The following is a 21,925-nucleotide window of genomic DNA, read 5'->3' as shown; positions in this document are numbered from 1 at the left end:
TGCTTTGCTCAATCACATACCTGTCACCCCTTTAACTGGTTTTGGTTGACAGGAGCAGCTGACACTACCTGTCCCTGGTCTAAAGAAAATAATCAGTAGTTCTCCTTCTGCTAAGTATGTTGATATTTAGCCATAAGTCCTAATAGATTGGTTATCCTGAATTGTTTTTACCAGCTGTTGGAGAGGCAAGTGTTAAAAAAGTACAAGCCCCTTCATAAAAAGCATGCAAGGATTTCAGGTCTCCTGCAGACAAGGCAAGCCAGGGGGGAGAATAAATCATCACAGGCACTGTGGTACTGTTCATTTGTATTCTTGTAGCACCTATTCCTTAGTCCTGAACAGACACCAAATAAAAGGTATTCCCCTGCCCCAAATGATGGATAATCTTGGCACAACAGAAGGAAAATAGCAGATGGGTATAGCTACATCAGGGAATACAGTCAGCCTGGGTCAGGATAATGCCAACCTTAGCTTAGCAACTGTCTAACTTCAGTTGAGTTTTTGAGGTTTTATGCCTTTGGAACATTTCAGTACAGAGATACCATATGAACAGTGCATTGTGCTGTCATAAAAAAAAAAAAAAAAAAAAAAAAAAGGAGGCCTGTTTTGTAACATTTCTAATATATAAGGAAGGTTAGATTTCCTTTATTCTTTAAGTGATACATATTTGCAGTGTGGTTCTTGTGTGAATGTCACCAGACACCTGAGCTCAGGCAGCTGAATCACAGCCCTCTTCCCTGCTAGCACTGAAGATGTCTGATCAGAGCCTGCAAACATGGTGTACAGCCTTCATTTGGGTGACTTCAAGGGTTGGTGTAAGAATAGCAGCTGAAAAAATGGCTTAGTGTTGGAGGGATGCTCAGCCTGGATGCATGGAGAGCTAACATTGCACTGGGGACAAAGAACTCGATATGGGAGTGGAAGAAAGCTGATTTCACTAGCTGGGCTGAGGGGGCAGAGATCCTACACAGCACGTTCTGAGTTAAATTCTTTAGGTTACCATTTAACCAAACAGCTTGTCAGTGCAGTATTTTGTTTTGAATGCCTCATCAGGTGTGTCACATCAAACTGAACACTGTCTTTGCACTTTGTACCCAGTGACTGAGCTTTGCAGGAATTAGGTACAGCAGGAGCTACTCCTCAAGGGGCAGTGCTGTGGGCATCTCTGTGGCCTGTCTGGTGTCAGCCTGGGTGCAAATCTTCTGCCTGGGCAGCAGGCAAACCCACCTGCCTCTGGAGAAGGGGTCAGCTCTACTGGCAGACTCTGAGCCCTCAGGGCAGGGCTCTGATGTGCACTGCATGTGCTGCAGGGGAATAGCCTTGCACAGGATGGGTGATGGTGATTCACAGACCTCTGCCTGATGGGAGCCCAAGGTAAACCCTGGGGCTGGCACACCCAAGCGATTCACCCCTGAGTCCTGCACCATCTGCTTGCAGCCCACCAAAGTGAAGGCACATTGCTTTCTCAGCATTAACCTTCTCATCCACCCTCCCATGCTCTTTATGTTCAATTTTCACACCACTTGGTTGCATTTTGTCTTAGTTCTGAGCAGTTTTGCAGGTGAACAGTGCTGTTGTACTGCCATATGCTATGTGACTGGCAGCAGTGCCTACGTGAGTTGAGATCCCAAGTGTATCACTCAAGGTAAGGGAAGCAGCTTGCCATGGTTTTGTGCAGGGCCATAGGACAATAAGTCCTTGATTGAAACCACTGGATTCTAGTTCAATGCAAGCAATGACTGGTTCATTTACAAGGAGAATGGGAGTGATGCTGCTGTTATGAAAAGTAGACATAAGGAAGAATGTAATTTTTGTTCACAGTTGAACCTGTATGATTTTTCTAAATTGTTGCATCACTTAATTTTTTTATCTGTTTCCACTCTTGGGTAAAATAAATGCTTCCAGTTAAAAAAAATTCTTGGTTATTTCAATGTATACTTCCTTTGCAAATGAGTAGGAAGAGTTAGAGAATGAAGAAGCAGTATTACTTTAGTGTAGCCTTATTATAAGCAGAGATTACCACGGAGGACTAGAACTTCTCATGCAGAGAAAATACAAGAGTATTAATGTTTGCTTATATTTGAGGGAGTAGGAATACTTTGGAATGAAAATCACAAAACTTGATTTTAAATTTTAGGTTTTAAAGAACATCAGTTATTAAGAGATGTATTGCATTTTGTCCCTTTAGTCTTGTACAGAGTATGCAAAAATCAAATTTTTGTGGTTCCATGTGGAATGTTACATGTAGCCTTTCTGATGTTTTTATGCTATGTCACAAAATCAGTGCAACAAAGTTTCAATTTTACAGTTATAAAGTTGGAGTTTCTACAATTTTTTACTTGATACACCTGCTTTACAGAGCAAACTACTAATGAGATAGCCTTTTTCCAATATACTTCAGAAAGGCTGTGTTGTTGTTTGGGGGTTTTTGGTTTATTTTGGTTGGTTTGTGGGTTTTTTTTGTTTTGTTTTGTTTTTTGTGGGTTTCTTTGGTTGGGTTTGCCTGTTTTCTGTTGCTGGGTTTTGGAGAGTTTTTTTTAAGTAAAAGATATTTTGATCTTTTAGTAGCAGCTCTGCTAGAATTTAACTCAGAGTAGCCTACTCGGGAAAACTCAATTTTAACACATACTTGGATTAAATTGTGAAGGATTGAAAGAGTTTACTTATCTTAAAAAAAAAAAAAACAAAAAAAAAAAAAAAAAAAAAAAAAAACCAAAAAAAAACCCACTAATGTAACTATGGAAACATGCCAAATAAAATTTTAAAAATCAGAATTATTAGAATCATTTCAGTTGGAAAAGGCTCTAATATTATTGAATCCAACCATTAACCCAGCACTGCCAAGTCCACCACTAAACTGTGTCCCTCAATGCCACAACTGCACATCTTTAAACACCTCCAGGGATGGTGACTCAGCCACTTCCTTGGCCAGCCTGTTTCAGTGCCTAAACAAAGATGCTAAAAGAACTAGGTGTGCTAAATATGATTTTTTTTCTTCCTGAGAATAAGTGTCTATTTGTTAACAGGAAGGATGAAGGGTTTTGTAACTTCCCCAAAAGCATGCAAATAGATTGCAGGAGAAGGACCTTAAAGGTGGTGAAGCAATGAAGGCACTCATAGATGTCACATAAAGCAATTCTTGTAATGATCACTTGGAGCAGTATCTGGGATGCAGTTAATTCTTAGTTCACGTGGCACCATGTTTCAGTTTTGTGGCTAAGGCTGTGCTGGTGTCACTTCAGTGGGTCATTGATTAGCAGTCCTTGCCCAGCCTGAAGGTTTTCTTTTTCCCACTATGTCCACCAGTGAGGAGGTGGGGGACACAGCCAGGACAGCTGACACAAATTGGCCAAAGGGATGTTCCACACCATATAGCATCTTGCTTAGTAACAAAAAGTGGGTAGAGAAAGAAGAAAGGACAGGGGTGGCTTCCTCGGTGGCCAGTGTTCAGAGGCTGGATGGGCATCAGTCTACATATGGCAGGTTGTGACAGACTAACTTCCTTTGGTTGATGTGGGTTTTTTGGTTTGTTGTTTTTTTTTTTTTCTTTACCTTTTAAACAATCTGTATCTCAGCCCATGAGTTGTCTCAGTTTTGTTCTTCCTGTTTTCTTCCCCTGCTCTTCTGCAGTGGCAGAGTGAGCAAGCAGCTATGTGGGTGCTTGGCTGCGGGCCAGGGTCAGCCCACCACAGTCTTTTTTGGCACCTGATGTGAAGTTTCAGGGGTATAAGATGACAGATCTGATCAGAGTGTGCTAGACTGAGCTTACAGCTGTTACAGATATTTAGCTGTTATTTGGCAGGCAAGTACTTGCTCTTCCTAGCTCTGATGATGGCATATTTGTTCCCTTACCTGCTCCATTACTTTCTCCCTTTCTTGCTGTACATTGGATTCCAGGGCAAGTCAATACCTCCTTTCTGCTTTTGCTGCTTTGTGTTGTTTGTAATTTTGTTTTTCCTTGCCTGGGAAACCTATGATAAAAGCACTGTCCTGAGGCCAAGCCTGATATTTGCCCTTGCATCACTGCCTCCCAGTCTCTGGAGAACCCTGCTATGAACCAGCAGCAGTTCTTGCTCTCCTCAGCTGCTTTTTGGGGAGAGTGAAACTACCCTTTTACATGGTAGTTATTTCCAGCTTTATTGCAATGACCACTCAGTTCCTCGAACATCCCTTCTGAACCAGATGTGGGCTGTGAACCTGATTTTGTTTTCTTAGCAGCCAGATGGTCAGGGATGTGACACAGGTCTGCCCTGAGGCAGCCAATCCCTGGGTGGCCACAGCAGGTACACCTTGAACATCAGTAGCAGTGCAAGAGGTCATGCTGGAACACCTGAAATGTGCCCATGGATAAGCCCACAACAGAGCAGCTGCACCCCAGGAGGGACTGCAGCCATGGGTAAGGCTGTGTTGGAGAAGGTTTCTTCTGAAGGACAGTGACCATGGATAAGGCTATGCCGTGGTACAACCCTGAGGAGGCTGTAGCTTATAGATAAGGCTCCATTTGGAGCAGGTGCAACCTGCAGTCTGTGGGTAAGGCAGCCAGGTCAGTAGTGCTGGAAATGGTCTTGGTGCTTTGTTTTGCAGTTTGCCCTGTTCTTTTGCAGCCATTAAAAGTTAACTGGTAGGTAATAAAATCATGGTTAGTTTAGTACAGTTTGGCCTGGATGAAGCCATGAAGCTACTGCTGTAAACAAAAGCCCAAATTGTATTTTGAATTTACTGATCATATCTGATAGATAGAGGTAATCAACAGGTATTTTACATCCTCAGTTAATTCACTACCTTATGCCTTGTGCCAGACTTGTTTCTGCCTTTGTTTAAGGGATGTTTCCTTTGTTAAAATACCAAATTTTGGAAAACTAGTCCACAGTCCATTTGGTGGTTATTTGTTTCATTCACTTTTGAGTACAGTAAATTAGCTATCTCATCTTTCTAAATCCTCCAGTGGTTAATGGTGCAATGGACACTTCCAGGATCCTCTTCACTTTGGGATACATTAGCAAGTAGTGCAAGACAGTGGCAGACCTAAAGAACAAAATAGCCAGTGCTGAGAATCTGACACCCACACTACTAAACTTAGTGATTTTTTTTTCTTCAGAATAGTCGTAATTTGGTCCCATGAGCTGAATGCCCATTGCATTTGGAGTGTATTGGGTACACTCCTGACCTCCATCTTCCAACTTATTTGATCCAAACCAAATAAAGTTTATGTTCCTTTAGACTGTGTGAATGAGTAACAAGAACCAAAGCCCAGAAGGGGGAGGAATTGGGAATTTAGCTTTAAAAGCTCTGCTCTCTTCTGATCCAGGCTAAAACACAAATATAGATTCAGCCTCAAAGCACTGATGTCAGGTAACAGTTTTGAATTTCTTGCTGTAGCAGTTTCTCCCTTTCTTCATTCCCCATAGAGCAAATCTGTGGAGACTTCATTGCAGAAAAGTTGGGTGCTGAGAGTTATGCTGTGATTTCCATGTGACACCACTGTAGTGTGGACCTTCCCTCCTGGCAGGACCAAGCTTTTCAAGAGTCTTTTAAAGCAGCCAATTTGTCAGTCATCATCAGATGGCCAAGCTGAAAAAGCTCATGTAAATTAAAATGTTTCTAGGTACTGAAGATTAATCACTTTTTGGGTGACTTTAGATATCTTCAGTGTTTGTGTCTTTACGCAGGTAAGTCAGTTGTGCTCTCTTTATAAAGTAGACAAAAGAAGAGGTACTTCATTAGACCTAGTTTGAATGGCCACTTAAGGATCAAATGCTTTGTTACCTTAAAGTTTTATTTTTTTGCCCCTGACTGTAAGGGTACTCTGAGCAACCATTTAGACATACCCCAAGCTGCATGAGAAACCCACTTCTCCTTTCTATATTTGAGTCAGACTTCAAAGATATACTTGAGAGTTGGTTTGTGTTTGGTTCTTTTTGTTGTTGTTTTTGCTGGGTTTTGTTGTGTTGTTTTGGGGTTTTTTTTGTCAGCTTGAACCACTTTTCTAATTTTCTGTGATTTTCATACCCCCTGAGGTAATGATGACTACTTTCACATGTTTTATTCAGTTCCTAGTGGTTTTTACCTCACCCAAAATGTCTCACAAACATATCAACCGTCACTAGTTCTCACCCCATGGTCAGATCTCCAATCTCATTTAATCTCAGGACTGCATACAGAAATACTGATGCTGGAACAAAGTTTAATTTATCTCTTGGTGGATGGTTGACAGCACTGACAGCCTGCAGCGTATTACCATACTGAATTATCAAGCCCCTTAAAGGAATAATGAATGCTGCTTACACTGACTTTCTGCCAAAAACATCCCTTTGTAATGTAAATGAAAGAACACAGCAAAACAGTTAGATACACATCCCACCACTGTGTCTGCTCAAACACATGGTGCTGAAAAGGACTGTTCCTGTTCTATCTTTTTAGGTCTAACATGATGTTTACATTACTTTAAGTGCTTTATTTTTTCACTGTGGCACACCCTCAGACCTATCAAGTATTTCCCTGCTTAAGGATAGCTGTGAGTGGTGTTAGGGGGTGACAAATTTCATAGAAATGTAATACAGAAATGAATCACTGTTTTCATGTGAAGCAGAACCAAGAGATGATCATTGCATTCTAGAAACAGCAAGCATCTGCAGGAGAGTGAATTGCTTTTGTCAGAGATTGAACCAAAAAACCCATCCACAGCACCCCAATATTGTTACTCATGCAAGGCTGGCAATCTATATTTTTTATCTTGTTTCCTTTGAAGAACTTATTTAATGAACACAAACATGCATCATGTATTTCTTTCTCCTGTGTTCCATACAATGTTAACAGTACCTCCTGTTCTTAACTTGCAGCCTCCTGCCGCAAGGAAATACCATCACAAGCCAGCAAATGCCAATGCTTTAATGGTGTTAAGAAATAACAATGGAGTTTTGTCACCATCAAGAAGAAAAATTGTCCCTTTTCTTGTTAGCCATACATTTGTTGTAGTGTGGGGATTTTTTTTTTTTTTTTTGTTATGACAATAGTGACACAATTATATATTTTGTTTAGTCATTCTTAGCCTCTTGGTAAGGATCCTCCTGTCCCCTGACCAAGCTGCATTTACCCTGCAAGGAAACTGTTCCTTGCTTCCAGTCCGTAGCCTCGATCAGTCCTTTTCTTTTTTTGCCTGTGCTCAGCTCTGCCTGCTGAGTCTGAATTTGGCTGTGCTCTTTTGCCCATGTCCTGGTTTGTGTTTTGCTTTGTAATGACCTCTAATGTAACAAATGTAATGCTTGACAAAGTATCTTAACAGTTTTATCCACTGTTCTGATTTCATCTGTAATTATGGTGACAATTATGGGCATTTTTAGTTTTGCTTTTTGTATTTTTTAACAATGCTATTGATCAACATGTAATTTATGCTCCTTTGTTCCTCCCCGAATCTTGGAATTGCCAGCTCACCTGGGTGGGTTTTTTCTTTTGAAAAATTGACTCCTCCCAAACACAGTTGCAAGCAACCCCCTAATTATGATGTAAGGAAGCATACAGAGTTCATACAGAGCAGTAAATCAAAAAGTACAAAGCATTCACTGTATTTAACACATTACCAGCAATATTTTGCTGACCCACTTTGCCACATGCAAAGGAAGTTGTTGTGCTTATTTACTCATCTCTTCATTCAGGCCAGAAGTGAACCCATTTGGCTTGTTCATTTAGCCTGGTCAAACAACAGTGTGAAAGCGTGGCAATGTCTTTCCTGAGCCCGTCCAAGGCTGCTTGTGTTCCAGCTGCCAGGTGGCTTCCCGCTGTAATAACACGTTACAGAATGAAACGGGCTAATCCTGCAAGAGTGCACGTGCTCACTCTACTCTGATAATTTTCTTCACTGCATCAGATTCCTAAAGTGGACATTTCTTATGTTGTTTCTTGACACATAACTCAGATTTGTCGTATCAGAAAAAGATCATCCCTATCCCTTCTTATTTCTCCTGTGTCACTAGAAGCAGAATTTCATCTCTTTGAACTTAAGTACCTTGCATGCTTTGTTGGGATGGCAAGTACACTTAATGTACTGATGGCACCACAGAGATAAACACAGAAAGGCTTTTACAGGCTCTACTAACATGTTTTCTTCAGAACAGAGGCACACAATAGCATTATGATGAGGCTGTCCCGTGGTGATCTAAGGAAATCTGTCATAGGGAATATAAAAAGGGCAACAAGATAGGTAGGGGGGAAAAAATCACTCCTTTCATTCCAGAATATGTGTGTATATTCTGTGCAAATTCATATAAACTGCTGACAGGGTTTCCTATGAGGATCACATTGTGTAAGGTATAACATGCTTCAGTCCCATCTCATATCACTCCAAAGCAATTGAATTCCTCAACTCTGCAGTCATCTCCCTCCAGCCTGGCTACCCTGAAGTCATACAGAGATTGGCAGGCATGGGGAGGGGTTGCTTTAAGGTGCCATCAAAGACTAACAGGCAGGACTGATGTGGACCTGTTCTTTAAAGCTGTGCAGAATAGTTTAACTAAGTGAACTAATCCAAATGGTTATAAAAATCCCATGAAAGCCAGCATTGTTAGTGGTTCCAGTTTGTGGCTGTGTGTTTGCTTGCTTTTGTGTCTCAGTCTATGCCTCTTTGCCTTAATCACAAGCTAAAAATGTAGCATCAGTGGAGCATCAGTGACCTAATTAAAAATGGTTTTCCTGATGAACTTCTTCCCTAGTTTATGTATTTATATATATTTTCTACAGATGATGTAAAAAGCATGATATGAAAAAGGATGAAAAGGTGGTGGCAGAGTCAGGGCCTGCAGTTGTCCCACTTGTGTAATTTGGTCTTGCGCCAGCCTCTGGCTGGAACTAACTGCTGATGAGTTTGTTGGAGATCAATGACTTTGGGCACTTTCAAATTATCCTTGATGAAGTGTATGAAATCCACAATCATCTGCTGAGAAGCAAACTGTAGAACTGCACAAATGCATATCATTTAATCTGGATGTTTTTTTTTCAGTGGTAGGGATCCTATGACTCCCATGAATCACATCAATCTTGACGTCAGTTAGATCTTTGAAATAGCTATGCTGCACCATCACGACTACATAAATTCACACAGTCATAGAAAAACTCAGCTAAGAAAGAATGAGCAGAGTCTGTGGTCTTGAAATAGTGGTTTATTGGCAATATTTCTACCAGGGACAGCATGAGCTCCTGGTCCAGTCAAACTGAAGTGTTACTGCTTGTGCATGCTTCATTTTCAGCTGACAGAGGTGGGTCAGACTTGTGATGGCTTTGTGTTGGTACTGCTTGCCTGCACTCCCAGGGGATGCTCTGACTTTATGTCACCATAAAGTGAGGCCCTTTAACCCAAGCAGAGCAGAATGGGATTCATTATTTACTATTCATTATGGATGGAGAAGGGGCTCTGCACAACTTCTGCTGTGTTTAGGTGAGGAAATAAAGCCCAGCAAATGACATACCAGGGTAGTGTGATGCTCTGATCTCATAGCCTTTCATACCTCTCTGTTCATCAGAGAGCCAAAGGCTGGCTGTTCATTCAGAGACCAAGGAGGAGGCAGTTTTCTTGTTCATCTCCTTATCATTTTGATCTTATACATAAGAAATTCAATAGGATGTGACAGGAAGGTTAAAGCTCTGTCTCTTTCTAAAGAGATTTGTACTCTTGAGTTCTGCATACCTAGCAACAGACACTCTGAAACAAGAGTCCTCTCAGTCTCTCACTGGAAGTGTATTACATGATATGACCTGATTACAGATACTCTTCATGCCAGGGAAAGGGATGCTCACCACCAGCTCAGTTGAATGCTCTCACTTTTCCTATGGGAGCTGGGTACTCAAAATTCAGTATTTTTAGAAAACCTCAAGCATGTGGGACTGGATCGTGTCATGCAGTATTTACAGCTTGAAAGTCTGATGCCTAAACCTGAGTTTGGCTAGATCTTGGCTTCCTTTATAATCAGTAGAAACAAACAATATTGTGATTTAGCTTACATATTTAAAATGCCTGTTTTTGGATGACAGGGAACCTCTGAGGTTCCTATTTTTCACTATTGGAGTACACAAGGAACATTGTATGATTAGCTCAGGCTTATCGTCTAGAGGTTAGACACCTCAGGACATAAATTCCCCAAATGAGAAGCCTTCTCAGGCTTCAGAAGAATGTCAGTCTCTGTTTAATGACCCAGAGGAGAAAATCACACAGCTCCGGGGGAGTTGTGCCTACTCTGAGTACACTAAGTCATGTCCTACATCTGGCACAGGTGCCTCATTTAGCAATTCTGGAAGTTCAGGACAGGAGATACTGTGTGCTGTCAGGTCACAAATGTCCACTTAGACATCAGATGTTAGAGGGAGTCTGTAGCACACCTTCCCAACAGAAATATGGATGCTCAGGGACAATAGGGGCAGGATCAAGTTTGTAAAGAAACACCTAAATGTATGTGTTTGCACGGAGATGTATGTCAAAAGATAACAAGGTGTGTGATAGTCCATTAGATAAAAGCAGCTCTGGTCAATACAGACCAGCAGCTTTCAAAGTGATTCAGCCAGCCAACCAGTCACATACAGACGTAGCTGGCCTATGTCTATATATGATAAGCATGCACATAGTAGGTGCATCATTTCCTTGGAGATGACCTAGAGTAGCCAAAATGTCTTCTTGGGGCAAGCAGCTACACCACAGGACCTCCTGAGCCTATGGAGCACCAGCACCCTTCTGCAGCAGAAGATGCAGACACCAAGGGATCTCCAAAGGCAGTTGGACACCTGCATTTGAGCTTCTGCATCACACTCTGAGTTTGTCTTTCAGGGAGAAGAATTTCTTGTTGGGTTCCACTGCCAAAATGACTAGCTTGCATGGTTCCAGGAACCCTTCAGCAAAACTTAATGGCATCACCTAATCCTGTGTGACCTTCTGGCAAGTGAATGTCCTTTCTTACCAGTGATGTCAGGCAGGTGACCTGCTGATGCACCCACTACAGAAGACAAGCCCACTACAGAAGAGCTGGTAGTGCCAACCTGGGTAGCTGGTTCCAGTCCATCACAAGGCTGATGTAGGATTCCAGCTATAAATCAAGGATTTCTGCACAGCAATTCATTTAGACTGTGTTGCATCCTAGAACTGGATCAGTTTCCTCTCAAGAAACTGGCTGCTCAAACTCTATCTGAAAGACAGCAAGCAGAATCTTAGAGGCTTAAGGACTACACTGAGACTGCCTCTCTGACACTTAGACAGATCATCTTAAAGTAAAACACTCTCCTATTAATTTGTTCCGAAGTGACCTTTTACAGACTTGTAGTGCAAGACACTCCAATAAACAGGGCTTCAGTTAAGGTTTTCAGGTTTGTAGTCATAACCCAGCAAAAATGAGAGAACTTCCACTGGCTTTACTGAGCTTAATACACTGATCTGTCACGTCTACCATGATTTATGTGAAGTCTTTTCTTCGCTATAAATGAATTTCAGATTTCAATAGAAACAAATTTAGGCAAATATGCAACCTGACTTCTGAGTTTACAGTCAGTTAATCATTTCCAATGACACTCACTAGAGGGAAATTATGGAGAACTTTATAAATTAGATTCACCTTCTATAGCTACTACACAAGTTTGGCATTTAGCAGTCTGGGGCATTCCTGGACTAAAGAAGAGAATTAACATTCACCATAGTCAAAAAATAAGGAGATGAGGTAACACACCCCATTAAAATAACAGTCAGCTACAGCTACTTCATACAAAACATTGTCATACCTGTATGACTTTGAACACTTTCTCAATGTTGGTGTCCAAATATATTTGGACCCTTGTCTGAATGTATGCAAATAATACTGTAGGTCTCAGATATTTCTGTCATATCAATGCCTTTCTGCATTTCCTAAATCTACCTTTGTATGCTTAAATATCCACTGTGAATAATTTTACATTAGCTCAACTAAATTTCATTTTACCAGTGTTATTTATTTTACCCTTCTCTGTCATTTATCAAAGCAGTTTTGTAGTCTACTATATCCTCTATGGCTGCATAATCCCTCCCAGCTTTATATCACCTTAACATTAGGTTGGTAAGTCTCTCTGCAGTTGTTAATTGACCTCTCTGGTATTCTATTCCAAGTATCCTCCCAAGATAATGATAAAGTATTACAATTACCGCATTTTTAATAATTTTTAACAGTTATCACATGCAGCATTAGCTTTGAGAAAGCAATGTGGTTTCCACTTTGAAGCCCTCATAAAACTATGTCCTCATCAAAGGAAAAAAACTCATGGCTGTGACTAATCTATGCTGTTTAAGATGTATATAAATATATATAATCAGAAGTCAAGTGCTTACTTTTTATAAGCCTTATGAAAGTCTGTATTTGATGCACAGTGCTTTGCAGTCCCCTAGGTCTTTGTTGTTTTTCACCTGTGTTATGTGACAGTCAAACGACTTGATTGAAACAGATCCTCCTGGCTTTAGCCCTTGGTCATCTTCCATTGTACAGGACTACTTTAGTGAACTCAAGTGCCATAAATTCACTACCTTTGCAAAAATGACTACCAGTTCTGACTGTGAGGTAATTTATTTTTTTAGGAATTTATTTTTTTCTAATAAGATATGTTTTGTGGGAATCTATCCAAGCTCTGAAATACCACCCTACAAAGCTATTTAAGGTGCTGGAGCCTCTTCATAAATCCCAACTGCCTCAAGTTCACAACCAGAACCAGCAATAAGCTGCAACCATAAAAGAACACATTGTTCACAGGAAAAATACATACACCTGGCAAAGGGCAGATCCCCCACCACCACCAGAACAAAAATCCCAAAATGCCAGGGAAGCAAAAAAATTAATAAAAGCACAATGACTGGCAACCTGGTAGGGAGAAAAAAATGGTGCCAGCTCCTATCTCAAGGAAAACAAAACAAAACAAAAGATTCACGCAGCAGCTCCAGCAAAACAGATGGGAACCTGGTGAATCCCTGGTGTTGGTCCCCTCTTCACAGCAGGTGAAGGAGGTGGATGTGGTGTCCTTTTTCTCACTGGCTCAGCTTTTCCACGGTCTGGGGCTGAGATGGAGCAGACCCCAGCCAATTCTTCCCTCTGGTCCTTCTCTTGGATCTCAGACCAAAACCAAACCATATAGTTTACCTTGGAAAAAAAAGCCACTGAAGGACTGCTTCTGCAGCAGACTCTCCAAGGCCAGGGAAAGTAAAAAAAAAACTTCTTGCCTAAGCTAACAAAAACCAAGCTAGCTAAGCAAAAAAAAAGGATGCAGTCCTCATGGTACTGGGGATGCCTGGGGAATGAAGCTCTGAATAATCCTGTGGAAGAGTCCCAAGGCTCCCCCCTCCCCACTACCCCCCTTAAAGCTACAGCAACCATTTCTGGGCATACAGAAGATGATAAGGGAATAGACTACTCATTGCAAAATCACCCCAAGATACCCATCCTGTAGGTGGGCATCATATTGATTAACCTCCAGTCATCTGGGACCTCCCCGGTTAAGCAGGACTGATGGTAAATGACAGGGAGTGTCTTGGTGAGCTCTACCACCAGCTCACTTGACTCCTAGTTCTTTTCAGTGCTCTGAGATCCAGATCTTTTAAAAATCTACCTAAAATTCTGTTATGAGATTTGTCGACAGCTTTGAGACTTGGCTGACAGCCTTGCTCTTCAGGTAAAACTGAGCTTTCTATAATAAGGGGCAGTTATTTACACAAGAAATTGAGCTTTCTTGCAGAAAGATCTTTAGTTTGTGGGATTAACTGCCATGCAAACTGAAATGGCATCAAAACCTTCCCCTGATTTTTGATGCACATGCAAGGCATGCTTTTGATGCTCCACTGTCCATAGTATAAACACAATTCCAGTGAGGGAACCTTGACAAAAGCTGTAGAAGGGAAGAGGAAGCAGAACTGGTCTATACTGCGCCAGTAGGTGTTGGCCAGTGGAAGTACCTGGTCAGCAGGTAGTCAAGAAAAATGTGATCCAGACATCAGAATTTCTTACGTCACTTACTTCAAACTATGCCAACAACATGGGAGGAGACACTGTAGAAGCAGGAAAGAAATCCTTTCCCCCAAATGAGGTCAAAGAAGAGGGAACTCGCCAAAAATGTGATACATAAGTGTTATAAAAGACTCTGTTCCCTCAACTGCAGCCCTAGCATCTAGTCTTACTGCTTGCCCTCTTATAACCTTTCTTGTTCCTGCTTGACAGGGATTTTTTATTCTTTATTAAAATGATGTCCTGGCAAAAATGAGACTGAACTACACGCATTCCTTAATATCACAGATCAAAAAAGTTCCAGTAGACCTTGAAAACTGGGGGTTGGGGATGGAGGGGATGTCTTGGCTTAGGCCACTAGCTTTGATCTTGGGAGTGGGAGTAGCTGGATCCTGAGGAGGGAAGCAGCTGGCATGATGGTGACTAAGGGTATTGGAAAGGCTGAGTGGGCTTCATTGATCTCCATGAAGAGCACAGGAGGAGGAGAAATGTCTTGGCCAAGGTGGGTGATGGTGGGAGGGAGCAGGGGCATGGGCAGCAGGACTAGACTGAGCTCACAGGCTCACGGGTCAGGCATGCAGCTGTGACTGTATCTAGGTGAGCTGCTACTGCCAATACACTTGCCTGAAACAAGGTCTGACAAATCAGGGCATTCCCTGTAATTTCTTGTGTTTGGTGTCAGTGGGTGCAGCTAACATGTTTCAAATGAACCTGAAGGAGGGTTATGTACGAGAGTGACATGAGTGCATCTAAGCATGACACTGTGGCAACTTGACTTAAAATGATCCTTCAGTTTATAGAGAGTGGATAGGGAAACAAGAATATATAGGTGAAACCACCTCTATACTGATGACCCTGACATCCAGTTAAAATGTTGGTACCTGCACTTGAAACAGATGCTAAAACATTCAACACACAGCAGACAAAAAAAGGTACAACTTGGAGTGAGGGAATGTGAAAGGGAATTTATGGCAAGAGGCTGAAGAAGCTCAACCTGTTTGGTTTACCAAGAAGAGGACTGAGATGACTTGATGATAATCCATATCTTTAGGAGTGGTCACCAGACATCACAGAATTGTCTTTAAGAAGAAGGCAGAAATCCCTGAGTATAAACCTAAAGCCTACCAACCATGCTTAGAAATTAGGACATGTTTTTAGACATGAGGGTGAGAGTAGGCACTGGAACAATGTGCTAAGCTGTCAACTCATCAGGTTTTCACTCCTGGCAGTATTTCTGTCCAAAAAGGCATGTACTAGCCAAACACAAAATACACTGTCACTGCCCCTTCAGACTGGTCCTTGAACATCATGTCAGTTTCATCCCCAAACTCGCAGGAATTTTAGAAGCAGCCAAAACTGGCTGGTTACCGCAGTATTGCCCCCTCCATTCCTATCTTCTCTAGTACCCATACACTCTTTGGGGTCAACAGTTCCCATGTCTAGTGGACAGCCGGAGCTTGCTCACTGCAGGTGTCACAACCACTTCTGTCACTCAAAGCATCTCCTCCCCACACCACTGCTCTGGGGCAGCCGCCATCCCCGCTCTTCTCGAGGAACACCCGCACCCACTTGCTGCTCATAAGCCTTCAGGGGACAGCGCGGTCGCCTCCGGGAAGTGAAATGCCCGCGGAAGGCACCTCCTCGGAGGGGAAACTCTCCCCTCGAGCACGGCCGGCCCGGTGCCGGGGCCGCGGCGGGCGGGCCCTGAGTCGCCCCGCCCGACCCCGCGGTGCCGGCGGCCGGGTGTTGCCCGGGTGTTGCCCGGTGCCCGCCGCCAGGGCTGGGCGCGCGTGTTTCTTGTGGAAATCCCGGAGCTGCAGCTCCGCCCCGCGCGTGTCCGTGGGCTGGGGCCGGGCGGGGGAGCAGCCCCGGCCGCCGCCGCCCCGCCCCGCCATGCCGCAGCCGTAGGCAGCCCGCGGCCGCTCGCAGCCCTCGGCCTCCGCGGCCTCCGGGCCCATGGGCAGCCTGCTGAGCGGGGTCAGCTTCAAGGAGCCCACCACGGTGGAGGACTGCGACTCCACCTGGGAGACCGACTCGGAGCCCGAGGCGGCGGAGCCGCGGCGGCAGGAGGGGGTGTGCGCCGCCGCGGGAGGCGGGGAAGAGCCGCCCGCCGCCGACTGCCGGCCCGGGGAGCCGCCGCCGGCCCCGCCAGCGCAGGAGGACGCGGAGCGGGCAGAGGCGGACACCGCCAGCCCCGAGCAGGTACGCGGCCCCGCCTCGCCCTGCCCTGCCCGCGGGCCCGGCGGCCGAGCGGGACGGGCGGACCGGAGCCGAACCGAACTGAACCGAGCCGAGCCGAGCCGCGGTCCGGGCGGCCCCGCTCCCGCTGCTCTGCGGCACTCGCGGGCCCGAGTGCTGCCGGCGGCACCTGCCAGCGGCCGGAGCGGCTGGGTAACTCCGCGCTGCATCGCCGCTAAGGACGAGCCCGGTTTTATCTCCCCCCACCCCTCCCCTCTCATTATTGGGAGAAAATCGAGGCCTTGGTGTCGTTGATATTCCCGTTGCTGCTGTTTCCAGGGAAGGCTGTGTTTTAAATTAAATGGAGCATTTAACGTGGCCTCTTCATTAAACAGGATAAAAATCTGAATATGTGGTCTTATGTGGCAATGGAATTGTGACTCCTCGGTGGGTGTGACGAATTTTCGGAGTGAGTTTCTCTTCTTTAGGAAGCTTTGTAAATGCCGAGCTTAAAGAAATAAAAGTGTTCTTTTGACAATAATTTTATTTGAGTTAGAATACCACGTAGGGTGGAGCAGCTGGGTCTTTTTTTAGGTTTCTAGATATATCGTGTTTTGGTTCAGAGACCAAACAAAATTAAGTTAGCCTAAGTGTCTTTCCCTTTTCTGCTTGTTACTTGGCGATACTAGTCCCGGATAACCGAGTGTCAAGGGGTGTGTCTTGTTCAACTGTGTTTTGGCTGCAGGTATGGTCAGAGCTGGTTTTGTGAAAGGAGGAAGGAACGTAATTAATGTACAGTTGATAAGCCATGTATGGGCAATGAGAATGGCAAATGCCCAGTGTAGTCCCAGAGAACTTCCTCTTTTAAGCTCGACTTTAACCTATTACATGTGTATTGCAAGGAGTAGAATTAAATATTTTTAGTAACTATTTTCCACAGGGTGCAATAGTAGCAATTAAGTCTATGTACCCGACTTTTTTTTCTTTTTAATAATATGATTTCCTCCTCAGAATTAGTGGTGTCTCTGTGTTTCTGCATTTTCAAGTTCAGTTACTTATTTCACCTTGTATTAGCACTTGCCAGATTCCTTTGAAGCCTTGCATTTGGAAGTGACAATCAGGCTGTTGATTTAGCTCAGATTCAGCCTCATTGGAAGGACAATTCTTAGTCTTGCTTTTGTATTTCAGATTAATTTTTTAAACTTAGGTTTAAAGTGTGTTGTGTAAGTATTGAGCAGGGAGATTGGCAGTGCTTGAGCAAACAGTAGACAAATATGTGCACTTACATTTGTTTACATTGCTGAAATCCATAAGGAAAAGTAATTATTTTAATATTATACAAGTATGCTGTTTAGGGGGTTTGTGTGTGATGATTATCTGCTTTCTAACTGTTTCAGAGTGGTGATGGAACTGAACTGACAGCCAAGCCAAAGAGAAGCTTCTATGCAGCAAGAGATTTATACAAGTACCGACACCAGTATCCAGTAAGAACATTTTATGGTTTAAAATTGCCTTTTCAGTAAAAAAAACATTCTTAAACCTTTGTGTTGAACAATAAGTACAAGAAATGAGAACCAAAAAGCTGATAGACAAACCAAAAAGCTGAGGCACAACATATGCGAGTGGGAGAAAAATAATGTCTTTTCATCCCGGGCAAACATGCAAGCACGTGATGTGTAAACCTGGGAACTGTGGTAGGAGCCCAGGAAAAGGCTTGTGCCTTGGATATCAAAGATGATAGATCATAGAGTTTGCCTCACTGATTATTTGTCTCTGAAGTTCCTTGAGGCTGAAGGGGGAGGGTGCTGCTATTCTTGCTGCTGCCTCAGTAGGAGAAGGTACCAACCAGAAAAAATTTTCAGATCCTTAAACTTAGTCTTTAAGTGCATGAGTAGAACTCTGTGGTTCCTAAAACTCTGAAATCTTTTGCCCTTAAATTATTCAAAGAGCCCAATATCTCTTTCTGGATAGTCTTGGTAGGTTTTTGTAGGCTGATAATGTCCTGTTTCCTTTCTTTTAGCAGAACTTTAAAGATCTCCGGTATCAAAATGACTTGTGCAATCTCCGGTTTTACAAAAATAAAATCCCATTTAAACCTGATGGTGAGTAATGTGTAACAATAACGTGATAACAAAAGAATGCTCACTAATGATAGTAGCAAATTGAAACAGTGGTGATAATTGAGGCAGATTAAAGGTGTATAGTAATATACTGTAGAACATGAACCTCCCATGCTGGAGTAGCACATGGATAACACAAGAGCAGTTTGTGCCTAAAACAGAGTTGGCTTTCACCCTAGGAAGGTGGTGCTTTTCTTAGACATTATCAGCATGAAGTAGTGCAAGGCATTGTTAGTACCACTGTTTGTGGCAGTACCTTTTATTAAACAAAGATAAAGTTCTTCCACTATATTGCACAAACTTGCTGTTTGAATAGGAGTGGCAGCAATCTATGGGTGTTATCCCTAGAACTGTGTAAGGGGAAAAAAATGTGCTTTAATCTTGTGTGAGATTATTGTAATACCAATAATAAAGCCATTTCTCAGTGTCCCTAGTAGTTCTGGTAGTGGAGCAGGAACCTCATATGCAGCATTCTGCACAAACACAGGAGAAGCTGAAAGATGACAAGCCCTACTCTAGAGAGTTTGCAGTTGACGTATGAGACAATAGGATAGCAGACAGATGGGGAAGCAGGAGGAGGCAATAAAGCAGTCTTGGTTAGGGTGATAGACAGGAGTCTCAGCACATGAGAGCTTAGCCATTAGCAAAAAAGACAAACTGAAGGCCAAAAATAAGATTTTCTGAGTTTTAAAAGGATGATGACAAGGTTACTTTGAAGGTATTTGCCAAAGAATCCTCTTAGCATGAGAGCAGCTTGGTAGGAAATAGTGAAGTGCATGTTGGAGTGCAGAAGGAGTGAGATGTGTAGGCTGCCTCTGAGGCAGGATCCTGTTGGAAGCAGGATCAGTCTCATAGCAACAAATGGTTTCTGATAAGGTAGTGAGGGACAGGTCACAAAGGCTTTGGAAGTTGAAGGTGTATTGTTTTTGTTTGATGTAACAGAGCAGGGTTTCACAGTGGCAGAATGCGAAGCAAAAAAACCAGGTCAGTATAAAAAAATAACAGTCTAGAAGGATGATCTTCCCAGCATTCAGGGTAGCTGCATTCAGCAACATTCAGGGTAGGTGTAAGCATGACAAGAAAGCACTTTTCAAGGTCAGGGAAATAAAAGTTGAGATGCAAAGTGTGTGAGTTTAGATAGGAGGCTGGATGGAAGGGAATGTTACACAGAAGGTTGTAAAAATGTACACACAGGAAAGTTGAAGATGAGAACTGTTTTTAGACAAGATAGCAGTAATACCCTTAGCAAGTGAGAAGATAACTCAGGTTGTAAAAGAAAGATAAGACTTTTGCTTTAACCAACTTGTGCTTTATCTAGATACCCATAGGCAGATGCTTTTAGTCAGTTTTAGCTTGACTGCAAGAAGAGGTGAGTCTGGGAATTGCCAGTAAAGAAGTAGCAGATTTGGGAGGCATTACATAGAGAACAGATATAGAAAGAAAGCCAATGGCAGTGAGGTCTGTGTGAACCTGGGGACCATATGGCTCTGAAACTAAAAGACAGAAAACGTTGTGGGGAAGAACTCCTTTAAAGTCCAAAATGAAGGAGCAGTTCAAGAGGATTAGCTATAAGAAGAGATAGTCATGAAAGCTGTAGGAGGGCTTCCCTCCCAAAATTTGTAAAGAATTACATTTCTCTTAGTATTCTAGGAGAAAACCGCAGTTAGTCATGTCAAAGGTAGCTGATAAGCCATGGAGGCTGACGTGTTGTTGGCTGTGAGCTTTGGTTATGCAGAAGTTTGTATTGAGAACGGAAAAGAGTAACCACCACCTTGCCCCAAGTCTGTGGATCTGTGAGAGTGTTTGGAGGGAGTCTTAGCTACCAGATTTAGGACTGAAATACTGGAGAATGTTGTTAAAAAATCCCAAAACATTTCTAGTGCAATACTAGATCTCAAATTTAGTTCCATGACCTACAGATTTAGCTTGTGGTTCTGGACCAGAGCTGGCCTGCTTGTCTCTCTGCCCTGGGACTGAGCAGCAAGTTTTTCAATACTTGAAATACAGGTTGGATACAATGCAGTGATGGTGAAGGTCCTCTTTCCAAGGTCCTTTTCCAGCTTTGCGTACACTGGAAACCCCATGCACTTAGCAGCCCCTTAGACTAGCTGCTTTCTTTACTTCTTAAATAAAAGTATCAAATGTGTCCTTCTTTGCCATTGAGACCCAAATGGAAATTTTCACTGGGTGAAAAGGCATCTTAAATGTATAGTAGGAGACTATATACATGGGGCTTTGGGTTTTTTAGGTTGCTCCTGTGCAATTTGGGAGATGCTGTGCAGCAGTGCTGAAACTGTTGCTGGTTTCAGAATAGAAACAGATGAACACAATGCTCATTCATGGAAAGATATTGTACAGCTTTGGGAACAAGGATCATCCTTTTCTGTACTTTGTATATCCCTGTAGTATCTGGAAAAGTGCCCTGGCCCATGACTGGATTTTCCTGAGCACAGTCTCAGTGTTGTGCTTGGCCGCTGTTAATTGGGAAAGACTTCCTAATGATATTTGCTGTAGAGATCCCTGGTATGGGAGATTTCCTAAAGAGTTGAGTCTTTGTTCTATGAAGATTGGATGGATGGTTGGATGGATAGATAGGTAGATAGATAGATGGATAGATAGATAGATGGATAGCTGCAGAGTTTTGTCTTGTAAAGGCAATGACAGGTGATTCACAGTGCAGTGGTTTATGGGAGAAATTTGTTAATTCCCAGTCAGTGTGATAAAGGGATCCATGACATGAGAGCTCTTGGACATATTTTACATAGGTTGCTGCCACATACCTTCACTTGTAGATAACCCAGTATAAGTCAGTTGGTTTTGTTTATATTGACATTTTATAAGTACCTTACTTTTTAATTTTTAGTAACTGAATTAGTTTTGAATTAAAATTAATTTATTTGTGGCTGCAATAGACCTTATTTCACATAGTATATGAAAGACAATTAAAGTATGTGTTCTGTAATTATTTTAACATGCATGTTCTTTATGTAGCTGAGTGCTGATTTTGATGGCTACCTAACAGTTTTTCAAATTATTTTTATGCAGGGGTTTATATTGAAGAAGTCCTAAATAAATGGAAAGGAGACTATGAAAAACTGGAACATAACCACACTTACATACAGTGGTTGGTCAATTATTACCTATTTCTGTTTCAAAGCATTAATTTGATTAAGTGTTCTTATACTGAGCCATAATGCACTTCTTCTTTTAACAGGCTTTTTCCACTAAGGGAACAAGGTCTGAACTTCTATGCTAAAGAATTAACTACATATGAAATTGAGGTAATTCAGATTGATCTCCATACAAACCATCACAGTAACTTTAATACATAATTGCTTTTTGTTATGTAGAGTTGTCTTACACGATGCAGAAGTACTTGCTTTAGTGCTATTAAGAATTTTGGACATATTCTTTGTCCATTAGGAATTCAAGAAAACAAAAGAAGCCATTAGAAGATTCCTTTTGGCTTACAAAATGATGTTGGAGTTTTTTGGAATAAAACTAATTGATAAAACTGGAAATGTAGCACGAGCTGCTAACTGGCAAGAAAGATTTCAGCATTTGAATGAGTAAGTAATGACATGCACTTCACTTGCTAGAATTGCTATAGAATCTCTTTATCCTTTTGTTTTTTACAGAAAG

The 21,925-nt window shown here is 42.5% G+C and overlaps 1 protein-coding gene across 4 annotated transcripts in view; it reads left to right on the top strand.

The window, feature by feature from the left end:
• Positions 1-21,925, top strand: part of OGFRL1 (opioid growth factor receptor like 1) — an 86,684-nt gene that overhangs the window by 55,947 nt on the left and 8,812 nt on the right. Inside the window, exons 1-6 of one of the 4 annotated variants that reach the window (XM_041477326.1) lie at positions 15,747-16,187; positions 17,561-17,647; positions 18,187-18,265; positions 21,329-21,407; positions 21,498-21,564; positions 21,707-21,852. In XM_041477326.1, coding sequence (XP_041333260.1) covers positions 15,942-16,187; positions 17,561-17,647; positions 18,187-18,265; positions 21,329-21,407; positions 21,498-21,564; positions 21,707-21,852 — 704 coding nt within the window. In that variant the 5' untranslated portion in view covers positions 15,747-15,941. Of the gene's footprint in view, positions 1-15,746; positions 16,188-17,560; positions 17,648-18,183; positions 18,266-21,328; positions 21,408-21,497; positions 21,565-21,706; positions 21,853-21,925 lie in introns of those variants that run through there. The other 3 variants (XM_041477325.1, XM_041477328.1, XM_041477327.1) reach the window with 3 other exon arrangements.

The sequence above is a fragment of the Pyrgilauda ruficollis genome, unplaced genomic scaffold, assembly GCF_017590135.1.
Source record: "Pyrgilauda ruficollis isolate IOZ18807 unplaced genomic scaffold, ASM1759013v1 scaffold40, whole genome shotgun sequence".
NCBI lineage: Eukaryota > Metazoa > Chordata > Aves > Passeriformes > Passeridae > Pyrgilauda > Pyrgilauda ruficollis.
Note: the sequence above shows the minus strand (reverse complement) of the source record. Positions and strands in the feature narration are given on the sequence as shown.